The 21,586-nt window shown below is 41.5% G+C and overlaps 1 protein-coding gene across 2 annotated transcripts in view; it reads right to left on the bottom strand.

Annotated features, from left to right (window-relative positions):
* The window catches only part of sgsm3 (small G protein signaling modulator 3), a 28,485-nt gene extending 8,144 nt beyond the window's left edge, over positions 1–20,341 (bottom strand). Inside the window, exons 1-15 of one of the 2 annotated variants that reach the window (XM_012960675.3) lie at positions 19,958–20,341; positions 11,018–11,102; positions 9,904–10,033; positions 9,406–9,491; positions 8,927–8,993; positions 8,629–8,837; positions 8,228–8,335; positions 6,754–6,897; positions 6,473–6,668; positions 6,177–6,322; positions 3,961–4,188; positions 3,539–3,593; positions 3,303–3,430; positions 2,661–2,816; positions 2,515–2,569 (exon numbers count right to left, since the gene is read on the bottom strand). In XM_012960675.3, coding sequence (XP_012816129.1) covers positions 2,515–2,569; positions 2,661–2,816; positions 3,303–3,430; positions 3,539–3,593; positions 3,961–4,188; positions 6,177–6,322; positions 6,473–6,668; positions 6,754–6,897; positions 8,228–8,335; positions 8,629–8,837; positions 8,927–8,993; positions 9,406–9,491; positions 9,904–9,910 — 1,585 coding nt within the window. In that variant the 5' untranslated portion in view covers positions 9,911–10,033; positions 11,018–11,102; positions 19,958–20,341. 2 annotated transcript variants of the gene reach the window in all.
* Between the last annotated feature and the right edge of the window lie 1,245 nt (positions 20,342–21,586).

Raw genomic sequence — 21,586 nt, 5'->3', positions numbered from 1 at the left:
ACCCCCTGACGGGCCTACCTGCCAGATCTCTATTGGGCAGGTTTGATTTTACATCGCATCAGTGCCTATGCCCGCCGTTGTAATTTGATTGTTTGGCCCTAGGGCCAAATGATCAAATTAGCCCGATATTGCCCACCTTAGGTGGGCATAGGGGAAGGGAGAAGATCCGCTCGTCTGGCGACCTTGTAGTGTATGGCCACTTTTACTCAGGGATGTCTCAACAAGAAATGCCTAAGGTAATCACTTTGCTTTGTACCCTAATACTGATAAGCCCTGGGAACCTGCACCATCTGTCAGGAATACACCAAATCCTCAGCCCTTAGCATTCAGTGTATAATCTATACCTGCTTATAGTCATATAGCTGTAATTTAATTTTTTTGTACTATCCATAAGGCAACCTTTAATCCTCCATAGAATGATTACATGTAGGGCTTCCAATTGCCTACATTGGTGGTGTAATACATTAGCCATGACAACAGCAATGTCAGATACAGCCAGAAAAGGTCACCATTCATCCCTTCTGCTAATAGCCAATCATCAGACGAGAACATTCTCTTTGGAAATCATGTGACTATTGGATTTGAGGGAAGAAGAAATGATTTCCAGCTGTTATTGCAGAGGGGCACCTACATTTCTATTCAGATGATAATACATGAGAAATGACCCAGGTCAGTACCTAAGGTAGCTGCAGGGCTAAGGGTATTGCTTATTGCTCTTAGCTGCCAGGGAAACTGACTGATAAGATGGGAGGTGGGGCAGTTACCCCTAGAGGGACTGATTCTGGAAGTTAAAACTCATGCACCTTCTGTCATTATTTCATCCCCACTTATTCATTTTTTATAACTATATAATGTTACAATGCTAAATTTTATTATAAAAATAATTTCAGTTCAAAAGTAGCAATTATTATGTATTTCTCAGCTATTTATAGATCTAATAGTGGTCATGTACAGTGGAAGGCAGTGTGCAAAGTGCAAAAAAATAGGTGCCATAAGCTGCCATTGTTCTTTGCACACTGCCTTCCCCTTCATAAAGAGATCCGCGGCCGCCTCCATGACTACATGTATACATCCCCCTCAGCCCCTTAACTTGTAGGTCATTCAGAGGTGCAAGTTATAAATATTTTTGTCTCACAAATCTGCTTTTTTCAGGTACCTTCCCAACATTTCCTTTATTATTCATTGATTGCCCTGGGCAGTTGTTGCCAAAGAGAGACTGAATCAGAGAAATCAGGAAACAAAAACAAAGCCGGTATAGTCACTTACAAATGGGAGCGGCAGGGAAGCCTGGAGGCTAATATATTATATATATATATATATATATATATATATATATGTAAATTTTGCTTGCAAGATAGAAAATATTTTTCCAGAGGAAGAAAAGCACTTTTAAAAGGCTCATAAATTACAAGCTAAAGAGCCTGCAATGGCCTCCATAGACTTGACAATTCCAATGCTGGAATTCCATTATCCCAAAAAGTACAATTTGACTTCAGGTCTTGCTAAGCTAACCATTTGTAATGTGGTTACGTTATTTGATATTTCAGATGTAAAAAATCATGGGCCATATTTGCTAAGAGTGGGGAAGGTGCAAAGTGTAAACATTGTCACAATTTACCATGTTTTCCCCATAATACAGCCAGCAACTAATGTATCAAATCATTCCAGTTTGTCAATTACAGACTTTAACAAAGCTGGGAGAAATCTCAGTAGCACAGATGTACAGGCTGCCTTGAGACACACACACACCGTGCAAATTTGGGCACAAGTGTTCCAGTTTTGGGCCCGACTCATCCTGTGATGCCTCCACCCATAACTCTTCTTATATTTAATTTCACACTGGAGGGGGCAAGTGAGACGCAAATTTACAAACTTTGTGAAGGTAAATTGTTCCTGTAATTTGATATCAAGTTTTATTGTTACTGATTTAATATTATTTTCCTTCCTTTATTCCTATAGCCATCTTTCAAAACTTAAAAGGAGGCTGAGAGGAGTTTTTTAATAATTTAAAGGGATAAAAAGCTTTAATCACTTGGGGGGTGGTCAAATGTTAGGCACCCCCAGTGATTGTAATCACTTATCTGATACCTCAGCCTGGGGCTCTTCCCACTGAGCACCATGGGTCAATCCTCTTCCCCCATCTTCTTCCTCGGTGTAGGTGTGCATGGGCAGTAGAGTGAAGAGCCAAACTTAACAAAAAAAACATCCTTTTCACTCGACTGCACACACATCTGCCCCAGGGGATTAGAGAAAGAAGAAGCGGAAGAAGAGGAATAACTCATGGGCTGGGGCAGTTTCTGCTAGCAGGGTATCAGGTAAGTGATTCCAATCACTGGGGGTGCCTAACATTCAATGTTTATAAATGCTGCTTTTTTATTAACATCTGCATGCCAAATGTATACATTGATGCAATCAAACGTGGGGCCATTAAACAGACTCCATTTAATTTTTTTTTTTTATGCACAAAACGAAAAAAAAAATTGTTCGAAAGTGAAAGGGAGCTAAATATCTTACCTCGGAGTCCGTTCAGTTCACCCACCCAGCAATGTTCATCCTTTTGGGAAATGATCTGTGAATAGAGAGAAAATAAAATAGAATACACATAGTGCTACATTAAGGCTTTCAAACTAGTCACGTGATGCCACTTTCCAGGTTCTTACCGTAATTATATCATTCTTTCGGAACCCAAGCTCGTCATCATCATGGCGCTCAAAGTCCAGCAATGCCTTAGCCCTGCGGCGCCTACTTCGTGAGCAAGACACATAATTTTCATGGTCACGCTGATGGCTCTCCATAGTGTAATCAGGAGTTAGATCCTGCATTAAATTAAATGATTACTGTTAATGTTTTAATTAACTAAAAAATAATCACTTAGCAGCTATATGCAGTGTTTGCTTAAGATTTGTAGGTGGTCCATGTAGGGGGGATAGGGGGTGGCTGCAGGGGCAAGGTGGCCCGCCGGGTTGCCTAGGGTGCCCCATCAGCTTGGCTCGCCCCTGTCTACCATCTTCACGAGTAAACCCAGGCTTGCTTAGGTACAAAAGTACTAAGACACCAAGGGTGTAATGTAATAGAATTAGCAAAGTCTGAGTAACCCCATGTTTCATTATAGGTGACCAATAAATCCTACCAGCCGATTTGTAGCTATAGCACAAAATGCTATGTGAGGCAAAGCTCTTATTCATTTCTTACTCAAAAACTACTGTGCAAGATGACAAAAAAGAAACAGAAGAAAATATCTATTACACTGAAAAATATCTTTAAGCTACTTGCTGCATGGCCTGTGGCCAAGGGATACTCACAATGCTACAGTTCTTTGGGTCTGTGCACTGAAAGTGCCGAGCAACCTGTAGTATCGCCTCCCGCAGGTCTGCAACCAGTGCCGTTTGCTTGATGTTCTTGGACTTCAGAGCCTCAAAGTCATCATCCCCTTCAGAGGAGAAAAGCATTTAGTTATGCAGAACTTGTCTGCTGGGAGAAACGGAGGAGAATATTTGACTGAATTCATTCAATTCCATTGGCAGAAATTATCACTTACCGAACAGTAATGTGGTGATGCCAGATTTTCTCCGCTGGCTTTGCCTCCTAATAATCTGTGGGAAAATGAATCTAAATATAATTCCTATAAATATGTATTATTCAAAAACTGTGTTAGCTCAGTTTATTGTCTAAAAGCTTTTTTTTTTTTTGGACAGAATTGCTAGGAATTTGAAACCTTTTCCTCACCCCTTCTCCTGTTTACTCAAAGTTTCCATCAGCTGTCTTTTCCATACACAGGTCAACAAAAGCTGCCTACAGCTCAAGGTAGGCATAACGGTAAAAGTTATGCTTATTTGGAAATCTCGCCTCCTGAGTGAATCTTTACTTGTATGGCCAGATTTACTGTTGACTCTGGTTCCTGACTTGTCTCCTTTCCCTGCCAGCCCTTAATACAGGCCATACAATAAATGCATTGCTCACTTTAGAAAGGTTGGTGACAGCAGCAGTTGAGTTAAGCAGTTGGCCTTGGTCTGCTATGAGGTATGCCAGGTGTTTTCGTCTCTGGGCTTCAATCATAACTTCCGTTAGCGTTCCTGAGATCAACATGGCCTCTCGCAAGAGCACATCTGCTTCCTCTATTTGGGAGGGAATGTCTGACAACGTGTTAAAAATGGAAGCAGAGTTTTCCGACTGAATGAGCTCTTCTTCCTACAAAGAAAAAGGTCATAAAACATTGTTTCATACAAATAAAAAGTGTATTTTGTAATGATATGTGCAACTCTGACAGCTCAGGTTGTAAGTAAAAAGATGTAAAGCTCAGGTTGTAAGTAAAATCAAAAAAGTTTAATTAACAAATACACATAAATTCTATGAAGCCTAACGTGATTCGTGCCTTACTGCACGACTTTTTTGATTTTACTTACAACCTGAGCTTTACATCTACATTTTTGGAGTTCCAGAGTGCCTGCCTGCTTCAATTTCTCTGTGCATTATTTCCTGTCAGGTGATCAGGGAGTCACACAGAGCACATAACAAAATGGTGGTTTAAATTAAAAGAGCAACATTTACTTAGAAGTATATGCCACGAGTCACGGATATAAAATATTTATTTGTTAAATTATAATTTAGAATGTATAGTTCTATTTGAGTCTAGTTTAGTATTGTATACAGTGCTGTATTTCTGGTTTTACAGCAGTTCCAAATAAGTTATACTTATGCAAAGCCCATACATGGCCTGAGGACTTGACATTGCATTGGCTTAGAACCAACAAAGAGTCTGCATTCTTAGCATGCTTGAAATAGATACTATTATTATGATATAGTTATCAAGCATAATATTTTTAAAATGCGCGCTGTACAGGTAAAACAAAGCTTTGGTCAATACTTTGTATCAGTATAAAGCCCTGGAGACTTAATATTACAAAGATGCAGCACAGAGTACTCCTCCTGGCAGCCACCCAGCTTGCCACTGATTGGGGAGTCGTGAGAATGTGGCAAACTGAGAATGCACACTGGGAAGGTGGGATTAACTGTGCATCACATGGGGGGGATGCAAGCAAAAGCTTATGTTTTCCCAAAAGGCTCACTCAAAAGGTTATGTATAATTTTTTTGTAACATATCCAGATATAGCCTACAGGGCTGCAATGTTTAGCATGGCTTTACTTTCCCTTTAAACCACTGGATCCTTAAAGTAATTAAAAAAGCATGTCTTCATTTTGGGAATTAATTACATTAATTAAAATGAAAAAAAAAAAAAAAACATAAAACAATATAAAAAGTAAATTAAGTCAATATAAAAAATAAATCAAGTGTGCAACTGTTGATTCAGGATTATTTTGTTGTAATGGCATATTGCCTTGTGTGTCTAATTAATAATATTGGCAATGTATGCAAGTGGCCTCTGTCCCTGCACTAAACTCCTATTTTTAGTATAACCATGGATTCCAATGCTACAGGAAAAATCTCTAATGTTAGTGGATGCCAAGCCGCTCTTTATAGTCATCAAGAATTCACTTAACATCCCACAGAAAAGCATTTTTTAAAAGAGAGATGTCCTCATTCATGTGCAAAGAAGAAATTCACTGAAGGAATGGTATTCTATTTACATGGAATACCCTTAAGATTGGGCCTCACCCACTGGGTTTTAAAGCAAAGCCAGGCCAGTATATGCTGGTTGGATTCCCAATTGCAGAGCAATTTTGCCCTTATTGAAGCTCAGCAGTGCAATGTAGGGTTTTCCAATCAGCATATATGGAGCCAGAGAAGTGGATCTACTAGAAAAGCATATTGGATGAGGAGAGATGTCCTCGATATGCAAGGCTGAAGGAATTCTGTGAAGGAAGCCCAGAATGTATCCTAAAATTTCCATTTCCATTGATTACTCTTAAGACTGAGCCTTACCCACTGGGGCAAAGCCAAGGCGCAAGCATTGAGATAACATACATAACATGCTAAAAATGGGCAATGTGAAAAATATGGTAGTGCAGTTCAGGATACATTTGATTTCACTAAATAGTGCATCAGTCACTAAGAAGTATACTGGTATATCAAGTCTGCTTCTAAAATAATAGCCAGTTATTAACATAGTGTGCTATTTAAAAAAAAAAAGTTGCCCTTATTCAGGTAAAAGACAAACCCTTAGTAGGTCAATTAAGCTTCAAAAAGATAAGCATTTCTGAACTTATTATAATCTTACCTTCATCTTTAGCATTCCCAGGGTAGTCTGAAACAGGACCAGGGAGCCCTGGTAAAAGAAGAAATCCCAGATACGTAACAGCAGCTTTATGTGCACCACACTAGCGAATGCAGTGAGGAACCAGTGTAATGTGATGAGGGATAACTCTGCAGAAAGATTAGTAAAAATGGAAACAAACAAGACAATTTGGTTAACATGTGAACAGATGGTCAATGGCTAAGAGGAATCACACAATTTTATGCCTATAATGCAGATTTGTGCATAGTCCCCATACTAATCAAACAAAGGACTCTCACCAATATCATGTTCCTGTAACAGTTTGTCAAGCCGTGGGAGATACTGAACAATGAGGTGCCTCAGTACCCTCTGGTCTGTCTGAACCCCCACAAGAGTAGTGTTGAAATATGAGACTGGCACCAAGTCTTCTACAATGGCAGCCATCATCCAGAATGCATCTTCTTCCTCTAAAAAGAGCAGCAGGCATGCAGCCACCTATCAGATATGAAAACAGAGACAAAGTTGGTAGAACAAGGCGGGTTAGACTTAAGGGATATGGTAACACAAAAGAGAAACTCACCATTCCAGTGCCTTGACAGTAACCAATATCTGGGTATAACCATGCCAAACCACGCAGAACCCTTCGCAGACGGGGCACACCCACACTTTGCAGGTTTGAGAAACAGGCATTACTTGGCATCGTCCGCAGTAAGTCTTTCTCAATCTGCCCCACAACACAATATGTTAGGCTAGCCACAAGCCAACTTCACTTTGCACGTGATAATAACATACAAGTAATACTGGTTGTACTGGTAAAGTTGCACAGTGAGTGAAAAAAGAATGGGAGATGTGTTTTCATATAAGCCCCTTAAATTAAGCTATTCCAAAAACTAACAAATCTAGTAGGTCTTTTACTTTACTCACATAACTACATGCCAATTGACCACAGCTCCACGAGTGAGCCCATACCTTCCATTTCCCTATAGATGGGTTTCCAAGTGGACAAAACTACTGCATAATAACATTATCCCTTGTCTGGTCAGCTTAACATGATAATTTGTCCCACTGCTGCTCAAAATCTGTCCCTTTCTTTCTACTGTAACAGCTAGGCTGCTCATGCATGCTCTCATCCTATCAGGACTTGACTACTGTAACCTGCTACTAACCGGCCTCCCTAACTCCCATCTTTCCCCCCTACAGTCTATATTAAATACTTCTGCCAGAATTCTCCTCCTCTCATCCACGAGAGTTCAGGCCCTTCCCCCTGCTAAAGTCCTTATCGTGGCTTCCTATTAAACAAAGAATATCTTACAAACTTCTTCTCCTAACCTTCAAAGCCCTCAATTCCTCTGCTCCTCACTACATCTCTTCTAGTATCTCCGTATGTTCCTGGCCGACTCCTCCGTTCCTCACAATGCAACCGCTTGGATGCGCCCCCCCCCCCCACTACTACTGCCTTTCCTGCCTTAAACCTTTCTGCCTTGCTGCCCCTTACATGAGGAATGCCCTCCCTGATTTCCTCCAGAGAGAATCCTCCCTCAATCTTTTAAAAACTAAACTTAAAGACTACCTCTTAGAGCACTCGTCCAGCACCTGATCTGGGAACTAGCACTTATATTGTAGTGTCACCCACTGTCACCTACAGCACATATATTTGCCTATTTGTGTCTGTAATTTACCCTCCCATATAGATTGTAAGCTCTACGGGGCAGGGACCTCCATCTTCTTGTGTCTTTGACTCTTAACTTATTGCAACTATATCTTGCAACCTGTATTTATTGTTATACTTTGTATTTATCTATTATCTTTAACCATCTGTTTGTATTAATGTACTGTACAGCGCTGCGTACATAAAAAGCGCTTCATAAATAAAGATATACATACATAGGCCAGTATGCTGCTAATACACAGAAAGGCAACCATTGGCCTGTGTATAGCCTGCTTAAGATAAAAAATCTAACAGTGTTTTCCAACTAAATATTAAGTTGCAACATTGTACAGAGGACTAGAGAAGAATGGCTCAGAAAAGCACATTCCATTCAGTTAGACGGTACCTGTTTTGCTGCCAGAGTATCATCATTGGAACTGTTGCGCACAATGTCTTTATAAGTCATCTCTGAATTCTGTTTCTTCTGCAGGGCACCCGAGAGCCGCATCCAAAGCTGTAAAGTTCCACATAATATATCAATATAAAAAGGCAATCAAACATTTAATACCTTATTTACCAAAGATTCTTGTAGTTCACTATTAAAGTATCAGATCAGCAATGGATCAGGTAAGCAAATTATACAAACATAGCTACAACCAAGGCAAGGCTCTCCTTACAAATGTATTAACAGCAGTGAAATATAACAATAATAAACAAAGCAGATATCTTTCTTTAGATTGTAAAGTGCCAACAGAACACTAGTGGCATATTTTTACCAAATATTTGCTATTCTACAGAATGTAGTACCTGAGGTCTCATACTATGGGGGATTCCAGCTAAGACAAGGGAACGCAGCTTATCAGAATGAGGGAGTGTAACATCAATTTTATCCCATGTCAGGTCCCCCACATCATGGTTATGGGTGAATTCCAGGTGGGCCTGCCACCTCAGCCTTTGTTGTGGGTCCTCTGTTAGTGGGATACCCAGCAGCTTACTAGAGTTAGGCTCTGCTCCATCTGCAATGAAAAACAAAGTCCAAGTGAGACAAAGAAAGCTTCTGCATTTAAGAACATTAGGGACACCATGTGAACCATATCATCCTTACCTTCCTTATCAACACGAAATCCAAACTCATCATATCGAAACTCCGGCTGCTCCACACTCTGCTCTTTCTGCAGAGGATTAAAAAGATACAGATATAATAAATATTAACCATACATTTGTTGCAGAAGCATGCAAAAATCAGTGAAGCAACATGGCAGCCGTAATGGGATTGGGGGATTACAGATAAAACACCCAAGTCAGAAGAAGGGATGTCCAACCAGCTGGGCCAGACTGAGCGATTTCCAGAGGGGCTGCTGTAAGATGCTACAGACAATCAACATTTTCTTGGCTGGTGGGGGGCCTTTGGGCCTCTGTGTATCTAAAATCTCCCACCAGAATCATTATAGCATTTACTATTGCTATTTGAGATATACAGTGTTGGAAACAAAGACAGCAATGAAACCTCCCCTAATATCTGGCAGTCCCGCAACTTTAATTGGCCCCCACTTAATCATTTTTGCTGTTACTTTTCTGACTTACCTGTGTGTATTTGGCAAGTATGTCCTGTGGCCACATACTGGCAGTCAGTGCTGAGAAAGAGCCACCTGGTGATGGTGTGTAGCCTCCTACATATTGGAATAAGGTAGGAGGAAAAGCAGAATTAAGCACCAGACATATTAAAAGCAAGATCTTGCAGACACAAAGCGTTCATATAGTATCATATTTATCAGTTCTACAATATAGTTTGTAAACGATACCCTAAAATCTCTTGCTGTTCAATACACATTCTCTTCTCATCCAGTGGCATGGTTGCCAATCCGGATATTCTCTCATATTCCAGGACCTTATTTCTTATTATAAACTAAGTAATTTCTTTGTAAGCAAAAACAAGAAAGAAGCAATAAAATAAGGGTCACTCTGAATGGTACATCCATGTCCCATGCACATGATTATACATTTATCAGGCCCATAAGCTCACAGAATAAAATTACTTGTATCATGGGACTAAATTGGAATAAACGCAAGCTTCTTCCTTACCAGACATGGTGCCGTGAAGCGATGCAGATACTCTGAGAATTCTGGTGTCAGCCAATGGGGTTCAGGTTGTAATGTAATAGATAAATGAAGGGATGACAGGGATCACATGGGCCGGAACTGACATCAGAGCCTTTGAAAAGGATAGTGTTAGAAAAGATAAATATTAAGATAAACATAAAACAACGTACTTGTAATGAAAATACCCGTATATACTCGAGTATAAGCCGATCCGAATATAAGCCGAGGTACCTAATTTTACCTAAGAAAACTGGAAAAACTTATTGACTCGAGTATAAGCCTAGGGTGGGAAATGCAGCCGCTACTGCTAAGTTTCAATAATCAAAATAAATACCAATAAAATTATATTAATTGAGGCATCAGTGAGGTATATGTTTTTCATTATTTATTTCAAAGAAAAACAGTAAACTAGCTCTGTAAGCGGAGAAGAGGGTCAACAAAAACAATATGAGTACTACCCCACACTCATTACACATTGGCAAACTGGCAGCAGACCCAGTCCCGGAGGAGATGTAAGGGGGAATAAATATTGCTAGTGGGAGCCTAGGCCAGGGCACTGGAGGGTCTGGTTGTGGGGGGCCTAATTTGCACTTAAAGGAGAGAGGGTGCTAGTCTAGAGGGACCCATGGAACCTGACTCGAGTATAAGCCGAGGGTGACTTTTTCAGCACATTTTGGGTGCTGAAAAACTAGGCTTATACTCGAGTATATACAGTAGTACTTTTAGGCTAAAGCTGAGGACTCAAGTTTGCGTTGCAGTTTCTCTTGCTTAATAGGCTTGTTTTAGGATTGGCCAACACCGATATGGGCTCTGTTGTAAAAGCACACACATCCTTCCTGTGTTTCCTTAGCATAACACAATGCCAAGCCACTGCTACTGAGCCCCTAGATACATATAATCAGCAAACAGACGATATATATAAATGAGGCTCGCAACTCTTTAGTACATGAGCTGTACATTCACCTATGGGAAAAGTAAGAAGGCTTTGTCAGATTGTCTAGGCAATAGTGAGGGACTGCCTAATGCTGACAGGGATTTAAAAGCTCCAGGTAACAAGCCAGAAGTTATATCAACCCCTGACTGATTTTTTCTTTACCTTAAAACAATAGGTCCAGTGGAGTAGAACAGGTGCAGGAGGAGAGCCACATTGCAAGGGAGACTTTCAGTTCCGAGGAGAATTCCTGTGTGGAAAAAACAATATGGTCATTGTTTTCTGACCCAAATCAGAGGCCAACAGAAAGCCAACACATCACAGTAATATGACTCCGATCCATTTTGATTGGGTGACCAGCAGCCAAGTCACATAATCTGCCATCAGCCAGATCCCAAAACGCCTGTCCCCAGCTAATCACAGGCAGTACACAAACACTCTGCAGGCACACGCATATCAGGGCAATTAGCTAATTAAATACCTTTCTCTCTCTCACAGACAGCAAACAGTATTTATGTTGTGAAGATTACAGATCACTGAAATGTACTGGGCGGGGGTGTATCTTGCCCTTTAATTTGATCAACTGTATCAGGAAGACAGGTGCAGCCAGTTTGGTCAGAGATAGGATGATAAAAGTGAAGCTGACAAGCTAGCTAGAAAGGCTTTGCAAGGAATATTGAAACATCATTGCACTTATGTTTGTTTTAGCAATGAATTTGCTTTATTATGGAAGGTTTTGGAGGAATCACGGATCACACAATTCTGCCATGAGGCAAACCTGCATAGGGACCAGCCTTTCAGGCCTATATTAATTGGTTCTGCTTTATAATAAGAAAATAAATATTTTTTTAAATTTTGAATTATTGGTTCCTATCCTACAGTGCAGTGTGCCGAGCGGCCCGCTCCCCTGCACAGCCTGAGATAAGAGGCAGCAGGAAGTGGAACACATGGTCAGGACTAGTAGGGTTTTTAGAGAAATTCTCAATAAATCAGTCTGGAACACATACTTCTCAGCACAATGCTTCTGTATTTAGGCTAATGCCACAGACTCGCATAAGCCTTCCCCTGAGGTTGCACTTGGAGACCAACCTCGGCCAGGGTTCAGGCACACAGAGTGGATTTTGGTGCTGAAATGCATACTCACAGGTTTCAGCAATGAAATTTGCTCCGTGTGCCTGAACCCTGGCCAAAGTGCAAGCACAGAGAAAGGTTGATACTAGCTTAGGGGCTGATTCTCGGCCTGTGTTTATCCACAAGGCAAGTCTGACATTAACCTAAAATGAGTATAATGTACTGGCACATTCTTGTTTTTACACAGTATGTCCCCTTTAAGGTTCCTATGCAAGTAAAGCTGAGCATTCTGACGCACAGTTTCCATTCAGGCTTACTTCATTCAAACCTGCCTCTCATAAAATGCGGCGATAATGCACCCCTACAGAGTACAAAGGGACATAGTGACCTATATTCATCAAGTGGTCTCATATCTTTATATAGTCAGGCAAGTTCTCTGTCACATTAGTACCCTCATTATTTACTGCAGGGAGTTTATTACCCAGCCTATAACCCACTCAGCTTTGTCAGCATCTCAGTTCATTTCTAATTGCAGCCTCAGGTCCTCCCTACAGTACATGCACATCACCCAGGCCCTTCTCTGTTGTTATTAGTGCTTATAGTAGAACCCAGCCATAGGGCACGTTAGCCTATTTACAACCTGCAGTGGTTTGGCTATCAAATATATGTATGTATGCATATTTTTATTTATATAGCACTGCTTATATACACAGAACTGTACAGCAAATGTAGCACACATAAATAGAAAACAGGATCATGAGACTTGCAGAGGTGCAACGCTGCCCAGCCAAACTGTGATGAGGATAATGAGGATGGTGATGAGAATAGTAATTAGAATATTGAGGATAGTCAGAGGAGCCACACAAGGCTCTAAAAAACTCTGATCATATAGAAAATAAAATATAATTTTTTTCTCCAGACAAGAACATACTCCTTTCATAATAACCATGGGATTGAGGCAATGGATGCCTTGCAGCACTGGGTTCCCAGATCCAATATAAGGAGCTTATATGTTCTGACACATATGTACAGACAGGCTGCATTCTGGCATGGAACAGGTTAAGAATCTGAGCTTAAATGACAAAGGGTAGCTGGGAAGGGGCCAGACTGGTTTTTCTTCATGGCCTACAATCACCTTGGCAACGGATATGTTAGCGGAGAGGAGAGGAGGTGTGGGAGATATGAAACAGTGGATTATCATTCTCCCTTTATCCCCCACTGGCAGAATGTGCTGGCATTTTATTAAAGGGAATGTAAACCCAAAAATAAAAATTTGCATGATGAAAGAAAATGTAATTCACAGCAACTTCCCAATATACATTCTTATAAACGTGCAGTGGTTTTAAAGTTATTTTTTAATGTACATGATATTTTGTCATCTGCACTGGTGGTTCTCCAAACAACAGAAGTAATTGCTATATTGGTTTTAAAAATCAGACTCACCAGGGCAGAGAACAGGAAGCAGTTTGGCTAGTGCCACATGGCGCTGCGTTACATGCTGGCTGAGAAGCGGCAGATCCACTGGCCTCTGCCCACGCCTGTGCCCGCACCCTGGCCAACGCACTGCCTGTGAGTGCAGACACAGGGCACACAGATTGCACTGGAGCGACTGAAAATCAAGCCCATGTGACACTAGCCTAACTTCATACATACACTACTATGGATTATTCTAGGTCAGGAATATTGTCCCCAGCAACTCAGAACATCATGTTCAACTTTTCTCAAAAATGATTATAATATGAACAGTGTAAGTAAATACAGGTATAGGACCTACTGAAATAAACCTGTTATCCAAAATGCCAGAAGGCTGCCAGTGGCCTCCCATATGGGGTATGGGACTAAATAAACAATCCTTTATTCCAGGCTGAGTCACAGTCACTGTTTACTAATAATATACAATGCCAGCTAATTGATGTTAATTAGGACTGCATTAATCCATGCTCACAATAAAAATGGCATTTTCTAATGACTATGTCTAGAGCCCTACTGGGGTGAGTAAGTTGTCCAGTGTAGCCCTCTGGGCAGGGGCTAGTGGCTTCTGCAGTGCAGTTCTCTGTTTCAGAAGAAAATTCAGGTCTCGCAAGTGTTTTATGTTTAATAGAACTGCATGACTGTGATATCAGTAACAGATACACATGTTCCATCAGGATGTGAGAATCTCCCTGCAATGCCCTTCAGCGAGCAGGGGGTCTGATAAGCATAGAAAAGAACCCTCCTCCCACGGTCACAGCTTTAGCACAAACAAGTCAACAAGTCCCTGTAGCACTCTGCCTGTATTGGCACTGCCCCATAGCTTTATATTGATACAGCATTACTAGGGGTATCCAAATCTGCACATCCAAGCAGTACCCCTGCCACACAGACAAGGAGGTACCTTAAAAATCTTCTCAACTAAACCCTATTGGCATAGGAACAAGTCCTGACTGGCAAAATAGGCCCTTCTATGTGTTAGCAGACTGGCTATGGATAGTGCTGTTTGTGTGACTAAATCCCTTTCTGTTTACCCACAATGAAGTATTTCCCCCCACAAATCCTGTTTAAGAGTGGGTGCCAATGGGTGACGTTAGACACTACAAGTGCTCTTGAGCCTAGTCAGACTTTTAGTGGAAGAACTTGCTTGCAAGGTACACACAGCTGTATCTGCAGGCTGTATGATACCCAGAGGCAGAAAAACATACATTTAGTATCTGCTTTATATGCTATACGTTTGTATATTTTAGGGACATGTGTTGTCCCAGGCAGGTGACAGGCCACAGCAGAGCACTGACGTGTCACACAGCCAACTGTGCAGCTCCGAGAGGCAGAACAGGTGCGGCTCACAACTACCTGCCTTGGGATTGTGCCTTAATTCCTATGGCACTGCCTGCTCTCCCTTCAACTCTGTGTCTCAGACATTTGCTCCGCCGTGTACACTGCCCAGGGATATGCCATCCCTGTAGCCTCGCACCCACCAGACTAGAATGGACTTCCTTCCTATTACATTCATTTGATCAGTGGCTATAGCACAGAAAGTGAGTGCAGAAAAACACAGAGCCACAGATACAAGCCATGTAGAACCCACTGCAGCAGTAGGGTATTATGGGAAGAATAAAGAGCTCAGTGTATATATATATATATATATATCCTTTTATAACTATATACTCCCCCATGCTCACCTCTGCCATAGAGAATGTGAGTCCCCTTCTGTTAGGAGCACTTGTCGCTCCGCTTTGCTCCTCTCTTGTTCCCAGCACAACCCAGGAAAGAATTCCCTCAGCTGAACATCCTGCTGCCGAATATTTACTCTCCCCTCTCTCCTCCCTCCTGTGCTCTCCTTGCACACACAGCTCCTGTTTCCCTAATGCTCTGAGGTGTGTGAGAAACAAGATATAGGTGCCTGTGCTTGCTCAACTGCATTAACTCTACGCTTACCTGACAGGCTCACAGGCCGGTGCAGCTGGAGCAGTTGGTTGCTCCCACACTTATATGGTGCAAGAGTAGGAAAGAGACCCCCACTTCTGCAATATATAATCTGACTTTTAGTTAGCTTTTAGTACATTATAGAATGGCCTATTTCTTATAGTGTTTTAATTATTTGTCTTCTTTTTCTGCTACAATGTTATTGTTTTTATTGCTTATCTTTCTATTCAGCAGTTGTCTGGCAGTGGTCTGAAAGAGAGACTAGAAGATAAACAGGAGGGGGCAGTTCATATTCCATTCTCTCTTTCAGGCCAAAGCCTGGTTGCTAAGGTAAATAAGGCTCTAGCACCAGATAGCTGCTGAAATATCAAACCGGAAAACTTAATAACTTAAAGGGGTGGTTCACCTTTAAGGCAACTTTTAGTACATTATAAAAGGCAACTTAGTCTTTATTATTTATTCTTTACAGTTTTTGAGTTATTTGCCTTCCTCTTCTACCTTTTTCCAGCTGTCAAATGTGGTCACCCTCCCCAGCAGGCAAAAAATATCTCTCTGTGAGGTTTTATTGTTATTGGCACTTTTTATTACGTATCTTCCTGTTCAGTCCCCCTCCTATACGTATTCCAGTATCTGATTCAAATCACTGCCAGGTTGCTATGGAAAATAAGACCCTGGCAACCAGATAGCTGCTGAAATACAAACTGGAGAGCTGCTGAACAAAAAATTAAATAATTGAAAAAAACTATAAAAAATAAAGACCAATTTCTAATTGCCTTACAATATCACTTTCTACATCACACTAAAAGTTAATTTAAAGGTGATCCGCCCCTTTAACAGTCAGGAAATGATTTGAGTACACAGATATAACACTTACATATACAAGTGGGTTCATGGCCTCTTAAAGGGGATGCTAGAGCTGCATATAAGTGCAGTTAGAACTAACTTCTGCTACATCAGAAGAGATGTTATACAGTAATGAACTCTGGTTACAACACTAATGCCTCCATCTAGCAGCAGGTTTCATACTGAACAAAGCAAGCTTTGTATTATTCCATACAGCCCTGGATCTGAGGGGGGTGCTGTTCCACTGGAGTCTATACACCCATGCATTATATTTCATTTTAGCTCTGAAAAGTAAGCAACACAGTAGCTCCCACACTTATTAATAACAACAAACAGAAAGGGCAAATGGTAACCTCAATTGCAGTTCAGCAAGATCTCAAGGCATACATTTTCACATACGGAAAGTTTATACTTTCTAGTTAAACATGACTGGAAAAATACAAAGCAGTAGAGGGAGCAGAGGGATGGTGGGAAATGGCATTGTACCCGGCTGGGACACCAGCTGCCATGCAGGAGGCACATCCCTGTCTACCCCACGCTATGCCCTCAGGCTGTCTCTTTCTAGTTAAACCAGTTACAAGTGGAAGCCGCCCTAGGTAAACCTGAAGGATCTATAGAAAGGGCAATCCATGATGTCACCATTGATAAAATAACTCAGACTCGAATATTAAAGGAGATGGAAACCTAACAGTAAAAATATGCATTAATAAACCAGCTGTAATTCTAAGCAACTTTTATATTTATAGCAGGGGGCTCAAACTCAATTTACCTGGGGGCCGCAGGAGGCAAAGTCAGGATGAGGCTGGGCCGCATAAGGGATTTCACAAAAAAAAGTCGGGAGCTGCTGATTGCGGAAATGACGTTATGCCATCATAACAGTTATTATGGGAAGACGTTCTGTGTGCACAGTTAGCTCCTTACGTCTTCCCATAATAACTGTTGTGATGGCATAACGTCATTTCCGCAATCAGCAGCTCCCGCCTGCCGTGCCTTGCATTATCCCTTGAATCGCAATAAAAATCGCGATCCATTCATTCAGCGTTGGTGCGGGCCACAAAATATTGTACCGAGGGCCGCAAATGGCCCGCGGGCCGCGAGTTTGAGACCCCTGATTTATAGACTTTTTAAAAGGCTCAGGGGTTTTTATATTATTTGTAAGGGTCACTGCAAATGAATGTATCATTTTTCTGAGTAGCTTGTTCTGACTCTTGAAACAATGTAGCAAACAATGTATGCTACTTGATCAACTGGCTTCTGCTTCATTGTTACAATGGGCAAAGAGTGCAAGGGACAAAGGAATGCTGCTTTTAGTAGAAAATATATTTGCAAACAAATCAAGCCACATAACATGGAATGAACATGTATTGGAAAGTTACTTAGAATTCCATTTTCCAATTAGCAACTGCAAACACCGAAAAACGTTAGGTTGAAGTCACAGAGACCTACTTAGTAGAAGCTACTTGTTACGGCTACTAAACGCCAGAAAATACCCTGCCACATACAATACTGAGAATTGCCTCTGCTAAAACACACATAGAGACAGATATCAGTAAATGATCGGCGCTATCTATTTCAGTAGCCATGACAAGTAGCTGCTACTAGTAGCTCTGTGTGTCTTCACCCCAATGGTTATTCAGAGATCTCTCGATCTGCCTCTCAGGAACATGAGGCTTTCCATCTTCAGTACAAGTTTTATACCCCACTAAACCAAGTGTAAAACTTGTAAAACAACATTCCAAGGAAGAGTAAAGTGGCTTTACCTGTAAAGGGCAACTCAACAACTTATTAAACACATGCTCGGATACTTTTTTGTTTGCCAAGCTGTGAAGCTGCTGCCATTCCTGTGCCATAACCCATGCAGTCCCACACCTTGTGCCTCAACCTCTTCTCCTTTCAGACTGTAAGCTCTTTTGGGCAGGGTCTTAAAACAAAAAACATCTTTGCAATATACATGAATTAGAAACAATCAGTGGTTTTAAAGGGGTAGTTGAGCTTCAAACTAACTTTTAGTATGATGAAGACAGTGATGTTCTAAGTCAACTTGTAATTGGTCTTCATTTTTTACATTTTTTTTCATTTATTTAGATTTCTGTTTAGCAGCTTTTTAGTTTAGTGTTTTAACTGCAATTTGGTTGCTAGGGCTTTATTTACCACAGCAATCGGGCAGTGGTTTGAATGAGACTGAATTATGAATAGTAGAGGGACTGAATAATAGATTAAGTAATACAAAGGAACAATAACAATAAAATTGTCTTACAGATAAATCGTTTTTTGGCTTTCGGAGTCAGTGACACCCATTAAATGTAGAAAAGAAAGATACTGATTTCAGTTTCAATTGCACTGACAAATAAGCCACTGACATTTTGTTTAACTTATGTATCATGGGAAGCTGCTTTTTCTTCCATAAGGAAAAATTGTAATTTTGGGTTTACATCCCCTTATATATAAAAATTAGGAAGTTATATTGCAGAGCTATCTTATCTGATTAAAATAAAGGGGACATCTGCCATTTCTTATCACAAGTTATTGCAGATAATAATCCCGGCTGCCACAATACTATAGCAAAGCAGATGGCCACTCACTCCTCGTACCCTGCCAACCAGATTTTCTATGATAATGCAGGGGTTTTGTGATTAAGACGTGAGTCACTGATGCACGTCAGGACCAGACTGAGCACTGCACGTCACAACTGAGCTCCCTGTTAACACTTTATTTACTAAGGTCAGGCTTTTGAGCCCTTTGGTTGCTAGGCTGTCCAGTACAATGCAATGTAACAAGGTGCAGAGATAAGGGGATCAGTATGCAACCTGTGCTCAATGGCAGCACCACGGATGCAAAGAGCATCCCATTTCTGTTCTGAACTGGCACTTTGGGAAACACTTGTAACGGGTAACACGGCATCACAATACAGTCATTAGAATTGCCTACCATTGCTATTTGTCTTACAACTTGCCACCTGCATCTCACGGGCTATGATATTTTTTTATTTTGTTTTTAATTCATGTATTGGCCCATAAAAGATAAGGAAATCCCCTAGAGTTAGTGTATTATGTGCCTGCCAGTGAATCCAAAAGTTTTTTTCACCGACTGGTGCTCCTTATAGAAAAACAATACATTGCTGCCCGGCTGTCTTACCTTTCCAAGGCACCTTTAGTCTGCGCTAGGGACCTCTGGGAAGGTAAGATGGCAACTCACCATTTATTTTTTTCCCTAGGAACACCAGCCAGGGAAGAATTTACAGATTACAATCACATTACAAGCAACAGTGAATGGAGCTATTGACCTAGTGCTAAATATATAGTGAAAGTATATCTCCCCAGTGACCCTTCAGCTGTTACAGAAGTACATCTCCCAACACCCGTGCAGCAGCCATTCCATATGAGTGAATGTTGGGGGTTGTGGCTGAGCGGCAGCTGTATGACTACAGAGTGGATACCCCTGAGTAAGTGGGTATGGTATAATAGAGTGTATCCTATATAGCCAGTGGCCCTCACAAGGCTGTCCCCTAGCTCTGCCACCCCAGTGCCTGCCTCTCATATACCATAGCCCTACAAAGGCCTGCCTTACGGTGGCCATGGCTGGCCCATACTGGCAGTAACTGGAGTAAGTAATGGATTGGGCTTACATGGTACAGACACCTTTGTATGGTTCCTAAGAACAGGAAAATACACAAGAAAGCATTTCTGCATTGGGTCAATACATATCCAGCCACATATGGTACAGTGACACAATCTGTGCCAGAGGGACACATTACTAGCTGTTACTTTTCTGCAACCCAAGCAATATCCTTACCAGCTCCGCCTGTAATTGTTTCACTATATCACAGCTCTTCACCTGCCGATGAACTACAAGTCCCAGTATTCCCTGAAGAGCGAACGTCAGGATGAAGATCCCGGCTGTATCATGCTATTCTCTATGCTTGCCCATCGCCTGTCCAATTGCACGACTCCCTCTTAGTGTTATCCCTAGGCATCTGTCAGGGTGACTGTTTCTGTGCGACACCCTGGGATGAGCAGGTCCCCCTCACTTTAGGATATCTATGCACCAAATAGAGGTCAATCCTGCCCTTCTTTGCGCACCTTTTCTTATCGCATCTCCCCCACTGCACGTCTCAAGCGATCTCCCCTTACTCAGCTTAGCTGACAGCTCCAGGATCCCGGCCGCTTCATACATCCCCCGCCCTACTCTCTGCGACGTCATACCTAGCTCCTCCTCCTTGAACGTCATGCCTGGGGCCGCCTCCATGCGGCGTCATACCTCTGCGTTCCTCCATTTTTGTTAAGGGTTGCACAATATTTGCTCCCCTGTTTACCCTGCTCTTTCATCTCATATACCGACTCCCTCCTCTTTGTATGTTATACAGGAGACCCTCCTTCTTCAGTTTCCAAACATACGTTCTGGTTCTGAAGCCCTGCTGCATTCTCTGCCCGCATTATGCTGCTGGATACACTCTGGGCTCAGAGATACCCTAGCATCCAGTTTGGGCCGGACAGGGAATGAAAAGCAGTCCTGGCAAATAGTGGAAAAAAAGACGCACAGTACGAAAAATAGGTTTTTTTTTATATTCGGAAGCTTTTGTACTTAGATAAATGAGCCCCTAAGGGTACATAGTTCAGACATGCACCACACTAGTTGCATTATTGGCAGGGAATTTGTCAGCTGTTCATTGAGCTTCTCTTGCTGGTGGGGAGGAAAGGGGCTGCTGAGACAGTCAGTCCAGTGAGGCCAGATTAGTATATATGTTAGCATCTGACCTTTTATATCAAGAACATTCCTCTCTACAGAGGCCATATCAGCCATAGCTTTCCCTCACTCTGGGGGTGAGTGGTCTTTCCAATGCAGGGTGAGCAGTCCCTTGGCTTAGAACACAGTGTTACTATAAACAGTTCTATATGTTTGTCCAAAGAGTCACTCAGCTCTAGTGTAAGCAACTCCTGGCACCTCCATTACCCCAGCCCAGAATGGAATTTGTTAGCCTCCCAGTAATTTCCTGCCAGTATTGTGTTCAGCTTGGGCAGCTCCATAGAGTGAGGCAACCTCTGAACCGAGCGCAAACAACCCCTTTAGTCCCACCCAAGCTTCACTTCTGTCAGACAAACTATATATACTATATACACACACAAATATCATGTATCTATCACAGCTAATCTATACTAAAACTAAACTAAAAGCTTTTGAACATCATTTAGCTGTTATTTGGATCCTTATTTAGATCCTTTCTTTTCTTTTCCCTATGGCGCCAAGGATTTTTGTCTGTACTGTGATAAATTAGCTAATCCCCTGTTTCTATGTTGGTTATCTATTATTAACAAGTATTTATGAAGTGCAAACATGTGACTTGTTGCAAGCTATGTGAGGTTCAGCTTAGCAGCATTGTAACAAAGGGATTTAGTTAAAGGAGACATACAGCATAAAAAACAC

Source organism: Xenopus tropicalis, chromosome 4 (genome assembly GCF_000004195.4).
Source record: "Xenopus tropicalis strain Nigerian chromosome 4, UCB_Xtro_10.0, whole genome shotgun sequence".
NCBI classification, from domain to species: Eukaryota; Metazoa; Chordata; class Amphibia; order Anura; family Pipidae; genus Xenopus; species Xenopus tropicalis.
The sequence above is the reverse complement of the archived record's forward strand: the minus strand, read 5'-3'. Positions and strand labels throughout refer to the sequence as shown.